An 11,412-nucleotide genomic window follows, 5' to 3' on the forward strand; every position below is an offset into this window, starting at 1 on the left:
TCAAAAAGGGGGAGATTGTTGAATCTCGGATTTTGATGATGAAGTCAATTGTCATTTGTTATCTAATCTATGTGTTGAGATAAGTGTGCAGGATTAACTACGATGAGAGTAAGACAAGCAGCAGGTGTTGCGCCGGAGTCAAGATCATGATCACGTTGGGAGTTCGAGAGTTCGACGGAAGTTCGGACGGTCGTCGGAGGTTCAGCGAGAACAGATCCGAGAAGTCCAGAAGCTTGCCAAGCGAAGCTCGTCGGAACTCGCCAAGTGGATCGTCGCAAAGTCCAGGAGTATGCCGGATGTCCGCAGAAGGATCACCGAGGGTTTATCGGATGATCGACGGAAGTTGGCCGGAAACTCGCCGGAAGAAGCGATTGACGCATCGGAGCAAAGTTGCAGAAGTTGTCTTAGAGTTAATCGTAGTTAGCATGATGATTAAGCATGAAAATGGGAGGTGATCCCATTAGCTTAATCTTGGGGCAATTGGGCCCCTGAAAAGATTCAAATTGGGCCGAATGGAGCGAACCATTCGGACCCTGATTGCACCAGGAGGTGCAACCGCCCCAGCCAGGAGGTGCAACCGCTTGGGCTGAGAGGTTGGGAGGTGCAACCGCCCCAGCCAGGAGGTGCAACCGCCAGGGCTGCGAGGCTGGGAGGTGCAACCGCCCCAGCCAAGCGGTGCAACCTCCTCTGTCAAGAGGTAGCACCGCCAGAGCTCAAGTTTCGAGCTCTGCCAGGCGATGCAACCACCGAGCTCAGTCTTCGAGCTCTGGCAGAGAGGTGCATCAGCCTGAGCTCAGTCTCGAGCTCTGGCAGGTGATGCAACCACCGAGCTCAGTCTTCGAGCTCTGGCAGAGAGGTGCATCAGCCTGAGCTCAGTTTCGAGCTCTGCCAGGTGATGCAACCACCGAGCTCAGACTTCGAGCTCTGCCAGGTAGTGCAACCACCAAGCTCAGTCTTCGAGCTCTGCCAGGTGATGCAACCATCGAGCTCAGTCTTCGAGCTCTGGCAGAGAGGAGCAATCGCCTGAGCTCAGTCTTCGAGCTCTGCCAGGCGGTGCCACCTCTCCAGTCAAGAGGTGCAACCGCCTGATCCCAGAATTCTGGGATTTGATCGTTTTGAGCTCGAATTTTGAATTGGGTTGGGGCCTATAAATACCCCACCCATTCAGCACTGAAAAGATACAGACCTACACCGAAATCTTGATCTTTTCTGTGATTCTAAGAGCTCAAAAGTGTTGAAAAGCCTTTAAGTTTCCTCCTTCTGTTCTTCAAGTTTTCAGTTGTAAAGTGAGGAGAGAAAGGTCTGTAAAGGTTGTCTCCTGAGCCTGTCAAAAGGAGAGAAACTGTAAAAGGGCAGTTAGCCTTCGCCCATTGAAGGAAGGCACCTAGTTGACGTCGGCAACCTCGTCGGTGGAGGAAGCCAAAAGTGGAGTAGGTCAAGGCTGACCGAACCACTCTAAATCTCTGGTTTGCGTTTATTCTCGAGCACTTTATCATTACTGCAAACCTCCTTCATTACTACTGCTCTCTGCGCTTTCACGAACAAGTTCTAAGTGCTGTTCTTCCGAATCTGCATTCAGACGTAAATTCGTATTTTCATACATTACAGTTTACGTTTACGTTTGATTCTGCAGAACTGTCTTCCGTGCTTTTACGAACGAGCTTCTTTGCAGTTTTCCCTTACATTTTGATCCTATTGATAACTGCAAACTGTCCTCTACAATTTTACGAACGAGTTTCAACATTCAGACGTAAATCGGCTTTCCTCGCACAATCATCATATCTCAGTTTACGTTTACGTCTTGATTTCAACTGCATACAGCTTTCTGCAAGTATACAAACAAGTTTCAAAGTTTAGACGTAAATCTGCATTTAGACGTAAAACTGCGTTTAGACGTAAATCTACGTTTAGACGTAAATCTGAGTTTAGACGTAAATCTGAGTTTAGACGTAAATCTGCGTTTAGACGTAAATCTGCGTTTAGACGTAAATCTGCGTTTAGACGTAAAACTGCGTTTAGACGTAAATCTGAGTTTAGACGTAAACTGCGCTTAGATGCAAAACTGCGCTTAGACGCAATCTGCACTTAGACGCAAACTGCACTTAGATACAAACTGAGAATTTGCTTTTGCATCATAATACTTTTTGAACGAACGCAGCTTTTGGTTTTTTAATCGCTGTAAGATTTCCGCTGCACTAATTCACCCCCCCCCTCTTAGTGCTCTCGATCCTAACACGTCATGCTCCTCGGCTCCATGTTCCCGGGACACACCTGCGCGGCCTGCCCGCCTGCATCGTGCTCCTTGGTCCATGCCTCCCGAGACACACCTGTGCGGCCAGCCCGCCTGCGTCGTGCTCCTCGGCTCCATGTTCCCGGGACACACCTGCGTGGCCTGCCCGCCTGCGTCATGCTCCTCGGTCCATGCCTCCCGAGACACACCTGCGCGGCTAGCCCGCCTGCGTCATGCTCCTCGGTCCTTCGGCTCTGTGCTCTCCCGAGACACACCTGCGCGGCCAGCCCGCCTGCGTCGTGCTCCTCGGCTCCTCAGCTCCTCAGCTCTATGTTCCCCGCGACCGCGTCTACGCGGCCCGCCCACCTAAAGACAGAAGCCATGCAAGGGTAAAAATGGTGATGTGACACACCATTGCGTTAGCCGACGCCTCATGCCTCGATCGGCGCAACTGCACTCGGTTAACCGAGCCGGAACACTAGTCGAGGCGCATTAACACCTAACTCAGGCTTGGTTTTTCACGCCACGCCAACCCCATGTCAGACGCTATCAGCCTGCCTCCTGCAGGTAGCCACATCAGGTAACATCAAACTCATCTATAAATACCCCAGAGTTCTAAACGAACTGGGAGAAGGACGAACTCACACATAACACTTGTATGGAGGCATCTCTTCCTCCAAAACCCTCTCCACATCTCTAACTTGATCGTTAGAGGGGTCGGGCCGAGCTCCCAGCTTGACCTGTGTGCAGGTGCGAGACGGTGTCGCCGCTTCCCAGCGCTGCGGCGGAGCTTCCTCTCGACCCGACCTCCCGACTCGACCTCCCGACCCGAACCACCGCGCTCGGCCGCCAGGAGACCCCGAGGGACGCCGCCCGAGATCCCCGACATCCGGACCCCCGAACCGAGCCGCGTCGGCCCCGAGACCACGGCTTAAAAAATTGTTTCCCACAACAATAATAATAATAATAATATCTATTGACTATGATTGTCCATGTTGAATATCAAACGATATAAAAAAGAACTTGTTTGGTTTATTATTATTATTATTATTATTATTATTATTACATTTAAATTTCGATGTTGCACATATTTACGATCATGATATCCTCTCGACTGAGATGTCACCATTCCAGTAAATCATGTGATTAGCATGATCATTTGGAACTTTTCCACACCATGCTATAAAACAATGATTAAAGGAAAGAAGCTTATAAAAAAAAAAAAATCTTTGGATTAGCAAACCATTGCTTTTATATACTAATAAAAAATCTGTCACTGTTGTTTTGTGGTGAAAGGCATTAATGCATGGTGTCTAATTCTGGCCGACAACATATGCTGAAAACCTGATCCTATCAGTGTCATCATCTTCATGCAAGTCCCCATCCCAACAAAATGTGAGATACGAGCCCAAGGAAGAAGAGGCACAGCTTTTGTTCGATACAATTCCACTCTGTGGGCTAATTGAGCACAGCAGCACTTCCCCATCATGGGCGGAGTATCGATGCTCGAAGAGACCGCCCTCCAGGGATGCCGAGCCGTAGCCGTAGACTCGTCATCCTCCTCTCCGTGGCAACAGCATCTTTCGATTTCTACGTACCCCATCTACTCCTTGCTTGCTTCTTGTCGATCGAGAACAAGAAACAAGCATACATCAAACGTGCCCAAAATATCTGGGGTGCTGTTTCATGCGGCATAAATAGCCATCGTTGTGATGGCGAGATCCTCACAGCAATGGGGGCTTGCAAGGAGTGGAGGCCGGTGGCGACGATGCTGGCCGTGGACGTCGTGTTCGCGGTGACGAACACCATGATCAAGAAGGCGATCGACGAGGGGTTGAACAGGCTGGTGTTCATCACCCTCCGGCAGCTGGTCGCGACTCTGTTCATGGCTCCCGTCGCCTACTTCCACGAGAGGTACAGAGAACACACACTGTCACTGAGTCGGACGTTTCTGCTTGACACATGGAATCGGTTGCTGCTGATCACAGGACGACGAGGCCGAAGCTGACGACGGAGATCTGCGTGTATCTCTTCTTCAGCGCCATGCTCGGGTAATCCAAACCGGTGAAGCTTCCATCACGGCGTAGTAGATATGACTCGGAGTTGTGTGTGCAGGGCGGCTCTGACGCAGTACCTCTTCTACCTTGGAATGCAGTACACCTCAGCGACGTTTGCTTGCGCTTTCCTCAACATAGCGCCCGTATTCACCTTCCTCATATCCTTAGCCATGAGGTACATCTCCCCAACTGTGGTCTCTCGAGCTCGGGCTGTCATCTTGATCTATGGCTGGTGCAGGATCGAGTCTCTGAACCTGAAGACGAAGGCGGGGATCGCAAAGGCGATGGGGACGTCGCTGTGCCTCGTTGGCGTGGTTGTGCTCACCTTTTACAGGGGCGTCGGCTTCAACGACCACGTATCGCATCGATCGCCGGCTGATGGCATGAGCTACACCTCGAGGAAGCGGGTGATGGGGTCGGTGGCGCTGCTCGCCGGCTGTTGTTGCTGGTCGGCGTGGTTCCCCCTCCAATCCAGAGTGAGCAAGAAGTACCCCGCCCTGTACTCCTGCACCGCTCTCATCTTCTTCCTCGCTTTCCTCCAGGCGGCGGCCCTGAGCTTGGCCACGCAGAGGGGCCTCTCCATGTGGCTCCTGCGTAAGAAGCTGGAGATCGCCACCGTGCTCTTCTCCGTAAGCAAACGACACCGACGCTCGGTTTCAGTGTGTCTGTAGCCTCTCTCTCACCGGTGTTGCGTGCCGCTTTAGGGTGGTGTGGGATCGGGGTTGGGCTTCTTGGCCATGTCATGGTGTGTGGCGCAAAGAGGACCGGTGTTCACCGCAGCATTCACGCCGCTGGTGCAGGTCATTGTGGCCGGCATCGACTTCTCCGTCCTCCACGAACCGATCTACCTGGGAAGGTAATCTCTGCAGTACAGTCTGCAGCCCACGCGCTTGTCTTCGTCTTCCTTTTGCCATCGCAGGTGTTTATGCTTCCTTCGACGTGGGCAGTGTTTTGGGGTCAGTGCTGGTGGTTGCTGGCCTCTACTCGCTCCTGTGGGGCAAGAACAACGAATCCCATGGCCAAGCAGAGAAGCCTGCAGAAGGGAATGGAGAGAACCAGGTGCAAGTACAAAGAGTGTGAAGGAGCAACCTGAAGCATTTGTGGTTCTTGTTGGCTTTCATGCTCAGAAATGGAGAGAGAGAGAGAGAGAGAGAGAGAGAGAGGACAAATTCCTGTGACTGCATGATGTATGGTATGAGTTCTGAGAATGGAGAGAAACAAGACGTAGATGATGTTGTTCGAGAAGGAAAATTCTACACTAATTCACCATTACAAAATGCAGAACTCATTCATCCCATTGGAGAGAGAATATGGCAAGTTGGTGAGTGTTTAGATTCGTGGACAGGAGAATATTACCTCAAGCATTTACATAAATCAGTTAAGTCGAATAATGTGGATTTGATTCATCCTCATAGGTTGAAGATATGAAGATCCCAACTTGAAATCAACTGATATTTATAATACTTTTAGAAATACTTTTTTTTTTCCTTTCAAATATGTAAATTATTGTTAAAAATATCTTCTTTTTTTCTTTTCAAAATGTGATAGACCGAAAGAGCGGTTGATAACAATGACATGATTTAACATAATGATGGAAATAAAAAAAATGGCTACCAACAACATTCTTTTTTTTTTAGTTACTGCTGATAAATATGAGCTTTTAAGAGAAAAGTCGAAAGGAGTTTAAAAGACCACTACTTTTCTTATCAAATTAAAAGGGAAATAAACCATAACGCGAGTGGATCAAATAAATCCGAGCATTGAAAGAAATTTTTTTTTTTTTTGATATACTTTCATATACATAGAATTTCAAGTAAACAAAATCTAAATCCAAGCTTAGATCAGTCTCAAATCCGATTAAAGGACGATTGGGTTGGGTTAACCTACTCGTAGCTCGTGCAGTCCACGTGACTCGAATCGATTGCCCTTCCGATGAGGTTCACCCGAGTTGGTTTGGATTGGGTCGTCTCGTGCAGTGCACGTGACTTGAATGGACTGCCCTTCCGATGAGCTCCTTCTGAATTAGTTGCGATTCCGTTGAGTTGCGTTTAGTTAACCTACTCGCAGCAGGTCGTGCAATGCACGTGACTTGACGTGCGACGGCCTATAAGTTCCGCTCGTCTACTTGGGGAGCAATTATCGCCGTGGTGGCAACGACGCCCCTCCTCCGCCTCGTCACCATCATGCGAGGCCCCAAGACGGTGGACGACGACGAGCACAGAGACGGCCAAGATCTCGCCTCGCTTAAAGAGGATCAGCAGCTAAACAAGGTCGTCCATCCCCCCTTCCTTTTTCTCTTTACTTGGATTTGTTCTGAACCGAGGTTCGATCCTTTGGGGGGCCAAAGATTTGTGCTTCTGGTGTTCGTTCTTTTATACTCGTACCTTAACTCGCTTTCTTGTTAGCTTGAGCGAGCGAACAATCATATTTGATTCGGGAATCGTGGGTTGGTTCTGTTTCAGGACGACGCTCCCGTCGTCGAGGATGTCAAGGAGGGCGAGGACGCTGACGACGAGGACGACGACGAAGGTGGCGATCCCCTTGTCACTTTATCTTGGCTTGGTTTTCCTTACTGATTGGTTTAGGGTTTTCGCCTCTTGAGCACGATGCTGATGAGAACGCACATGAGCATATTCTCATGGAGCACATGAAAACATTATCAATCCAGGACAAAGCACAGTTCACTTGTGTTGGTGCTGACCAAAGTGACTGATTTCTTGGATGATAAGGAAACAGATGGAACATAGATAATTGGGGAATATAGTTTAGACATTCATTTGAAACGATGCCTAATTTTGCAAATTAGTACCGTAATAACCTTTCTTTCTTTTTTCTCTGATCCATTGTCAAGATTAATCGCCTTTACACTAATGCTCTTGGTGTGTCTTTTATTACATCACCAGATGTAATAAGTTTGATTTCCTATTGAGCTTTTGATCAAAGAATCAAAATCCTATCGGCGACCATATAGGCCTGTAGTATCGGTATTGTCTATTGTTCTCTTCTGGTAATACTATCGGTACGGATCAGGTGTTGTATCAATCCAACTAGACACCAATTGGTATTACCATGACAAATAAGTCTTTGTTGCATCACAAGATGGAATGGATTTGATTTTTCTATCAAATATTTGGCCAAGAAATCAGAAACCCTATTAAGAATTTGACCAAGAAATCAGAAACTGATCGATCTGGTACCTATCAAATGATATTAATTATCAATCAAACCAAGGAGATTACCTAACCACAAAGGTGGTCGGTGTCGATCTGTATTTAATTGTTTATTATTATTTTTTGGTGATACTAGTGGTATGAGTTGGTTTTACCATCTTGTATACCGGTATCATAGTGGTCAGACTGGTTGCCAAAATTGGTATTACCTTTTTGGTTTTGTTTTATTAGATTTTATCATTTAAATTCGCTCTTGGTATCATGTTCCTCAAGTGTGACAGTCATGGTTAGATGCAACCTATATGGTCGTGGCCTTCTTTTCTGCACTTGTGGTGACTGTTTTGCAAATTTCATCCTTCGTTTTTACAGGAGAACAAGGAGGATCTGAGGTTACTAAGAAGTCTAAGCAGAGCAAGAGTGAGAAGAAAAGCCACAAGGCGATGCTGAAGTTGGGAATGAAACCAGTCATCGGAGTCTCCCGGGTTACCATAAAGAGGACAAATAATGTATGCGGGCCTAACTCAGTTGAATTCTAGTTAGACGAAATGAACCCTAGGAAATCCACTAGCATGTGCTTTTAGTGTCACCTCGATGACGTAACTGGCAACCTTGCTAAGTGTCACCTGGTAATGGCCTCGATATAAAGATTCTTAAGATTGTTTGTCAACTAAAATTAAATCCTCATGTGCAAATTTGATCCTAGATTTAAAGCAAAACTTTGCACCTCCTATTTGTATATAATTGTCACTTGTTTAATAAACATGTTAATAATCATTGGATCTTTCTTCCAAGGAAACTGGAGCATTAATTTGTTTTTCCTTCCAAATGATTCATTCTTGATGTTTTCGCTGCACGCTGCAGATCCTGTTTGTCATATCGACACCTGACGTTTACAAAAGCCAAAACTCTGAGACTTACGTCGTATTTGGAGAAGCCAAAATCGTGGACTTGAACTCCCAGCTGCAAAGCCAAACTGCTCAGCAGTTCGGGATGCCAGATCTCAGCCGTGTGACGCTCAAGTCACATGAATCTTATTCTGAAACGGTGGTTGATGAGGATGTTGATGATACTGGAGTGGACCCTCGTGACATTGATATTGTAATGGCACAAGCTGGTGTGTCCCGGGCGAAGGCTGTCGTAGCCCTCAAGGCTTACAATGGGGATATTATTGAAGCTATCATGGATCTCACTGCCTAACAAAAGCTGGTCTACAAAGCTTCAGTTTCAACATTTTTGAGCGAAATACACATTCATCAATTTCCCATCTTCTCTGAACTTTCCTTCAAGATTTTGAGGATTTTATTCTTCAAGTTTTGTGGGTAGTTCAATCTGAGACAAGCTTTACATGTACAACGACAATGTACAAAATAGGTCAAGGATCTTATTCCATTGATCCAAATCATGAATACATATGTCGATGATGTCAACTAATCCAGCAGTATTAGATGAGCCCATCTGACTAATTATGATTGGTAGTTTTTGTGTGTATCATGATTAAATCTTTTCGTTCATCCTATCAACATCAACACCTACTTCAGCATACAGTACTTTGATATCGTAGCTTTTGGTTATTGAACGAGTTATTCCAGGAGAAACCTAACAGCACTCAACTGGATAATTATTGTTCAAACCAAAGGTTTCCATTAGGGAGAAGTGTCGCACTTTGATAATTACTGTGCTCGTTAGTCAGCACGGCCTGGTCCACGGCTCGATGTCGAGAGTGTCCCGTCGGCTGAACTGGTCGCCGACACGTCGACTAGCCCTCGATATCGGGTTCTTGGTCAGCGCTTCTCAGCCTGGAGGCTGAATAGTTGATGGCTCACCTGCGAGGGCGTCGGTCGGCGGCTTCCGAGGTTGGGGTGCCCGATGACTCGTGAGTCCCTCTTTGAAAGGCTCTTATACTATAGCATGAGGGTGGGTCGTACGCGGTTCGAGGTGATGGGCGTGTCGACCTTGCCTTTAAAGAAATTATTTTGGATAAGAAATGAGCTAAGTCTCTCATACTAAGCCCTTAGGGCTTGTTTCAATCTATAAAGAGCTTTAGTCAATTTAAACACATGATTAGGAAAATTATCATTCTCAAATTCAGGAGGTTTTTCAACATATACTTCTTCGGAAATAAAGCCATTAAGAAAAGCACTTTTTAACATCCATTCAAAATAATTTAAAATTATTACTACTAGCATAAGCAAGAAGCATCCTTATGACTTCTAATTATGCCACAGGAGAGAAGGTTTTTTCATAATTGATACATTCTTCATAGTTGAAATTCTTGGTCACTAATCTAGCATTGTTTCTAACTACGAAATCAAATTCATCTTACTTGTTTCTAAAGACTCATTTAGTACCAATAACTAAATGGTCATTTGGCATCGGAACAAGCTTCCACACCTCATTTTTTTCAAATTGATTCAACTCTTCTTGCATTGTGATAACACATGAATCATCTTTCAAGGCATCGTCAATGTATTTAGTTTTAATTTAGGAGAGAAAATTGGTATTGGCACAAAAATTCTTAAGAGAAGAATGAGTTTGAACCCCTTTTGATGTGTCTCCTATGATTAGCTCCTTAGGATGAGCATCTACATACTTTCATTCCTTGGGTAAGGATGTTTTGGAAGAAGATGTATCCAAGTTACTAGATGGAGAAAGAGTTGTTGAATCTCGGATTTTGATAATGAAGTCAATTGTAATTTGTTTGATTTAATCTATATATTGAGAAAAGTGTGTAGAATTAACTATGATAGCAATAAGACATAAAGTAGGTGTTGTGCCAGAGTCAAGATCGAGATCACGTTGAGAGTTTGAGAGTTCGTCGGAAGTCCGGACGTTCGTCCGAAGTTCTGCCGGAACCAACCGAGAAGTCTAGGAGCTTACCAAAGAAGCTCATTGGAACTTGCCGAGAAGATCATCATAAAGTCCAGGAGCTTGCCAGGAGTCCACTGGAGCATTACCGAGAGTTCGTCGTGTTAGTCATAGGTGCCCAGCAAGCCAATCACGTGAGTGATGACACGTGTGACTTGATACAGAATCTTTTTGCTTATTATATTTTGGCGTATATCACTTTATAACTATTGCATAAATGCATACATATATTGTGATGTCCTTGGATTTGTGCAATGGGAATCGGATCGTGATGAGATCACGATAATGAGATCGATTCACCTTTAAACACATATCCTAAATAATCCCGGTCATAGGTTATTCGAGAGGGACATCGTGATAACCGGATAGAATGGTGTACTGTATACCCGTCCATATGATGGATGCAGCTGGTCTCATAGTTGCTCGTGTAGGGACACTAGGGATACAGTACAGGTGCTCATTGGAGAATGAGTTCACTGATTGATCCGCTTATGGAATGCTGGATGGTTGATGATGCCTTATTGTCAGACAGCGATTCCGTAGTCCTAGTGGTGTATCTGGTCCTTAGACTTGAGACACCAAGGATGTCCTGTATGAGTGCTCCACTCTTTGATACTAGACTTATAGGTTTGGCTGTCCCAGATCTAGTACAACTGGTCATTGGGAGTGGTAGTCGACCTTATGAGGGCTATTGAGTGTCGATAGAGGATCATCTACTCTCAGCGTCATGAGAGGAATATCCCATGTGTTCTTGCTCAGACGAATCCCTGGCCAGGGTCATTCGGGTTGAGAGAAAATGAGTTCTCCGGGAGAATCCGATTAGAGCGAGACTCGAGTAGAAACTGTATAGGTCTGACAACACCATGCTCGATATACGGTCTTTGGGATATTAGATGGATGAGGGATTATAGGTACACGGTAACTGAGGACAGACAGGTCCAATGGATTGGATTCCCCTATATCGTCTGGGGACTACGGCGTAGTGGCCTAGTACTTCCGTAGTCGATGAGTCAAGTGAATTATTACAGAGATAATAATTCACTGAGTTAGAAGGAGTTCTGACAGGTATGACTCACAGCCAGCTCGATAT

At 45.9% G+C, this 11,412-nt stretch overlaps 2 protein-coding genes across 3 annotated transcripts; both read left to right on the plus strand.

Annotated features, from left to right (window-relative positions):
* Positions 1–3,445: 3,445 nt before the first annotated feature.
* LOC135585925 (WAT1-related protein At3g30340-like) lies at positions 3,446–5,597 on the plus strand. 2 transcript variants are annotated; one of them, XM_065158038.1, is made up of 6 exons: positions 3,446–4,144; positions 4,219–4,281; positions 4,346–4,462; positions 4,526–4,916; positions 4,992–5,143; positions 5,207–5,597. In XM_065158038.1, the coding sequence occupies exons 1-6, from the start codon at positions 3,759–3,761 to the stop codon at positions 5,463–5,465; spliced, it is 1,368 nt and encodes a 455-aa protein (XP_065014110.1). In that variant the 5' UTR covers positions 3,446–3,758; the 3' UTR covers positions 5,466–5,597. The 2 variants fall into 2 exon arrangements, with proteins under 2 accessions (XP_065014110.1, XP_065014111.1); XM_065158039.1 differs by having other exon boundaries at positions 3,561–4,144; positions 5,235–5,524.
* An 842-nt stretch (positions 5,598–6,439) lies between these two features.
* On the plus strand, positions 6,440–8,829 carry LOC135642476 (nascent polypeptide-associated complex subunit alpha-like protein). The gene is made up of 4 exons (XM_065158658.1): positions 6,440–6,557; positions 6,750–6,816; positions 7,827–7,963; positions 8,319–8,829. The coding sequence occupies exons 1-4, from the start codon at positions 6,471–6,473 to the stop codon at positions 8,652–8,654; spliced, it is 627 nt and encodes a 208-aa protein (XP_065014730.1). The 5' UTR covers positions 6,440–6,470; the 3' UTR covers positions 8,655–8,829.
* Positions 8,830–11,412: the final 2,583 nt, after the last annotated feature.

The sequence above is a fragment of the Musa acuminata genome, chromosome BXJ3-7 (assembly GCF_036884655.1).
Source record: "Musa acuminata AAA Group cultivar baxijiao chromosome BXJ3-7, Cavendish_Baxijiao_AAA, whole genome shotgun sequence".
Lineage (NCBI taxonomy): Eukaryota > Viridiplantae > Streptophyta > Magnoliopsida > Zingiberales > Musaceae > Musa > Musa acuminata.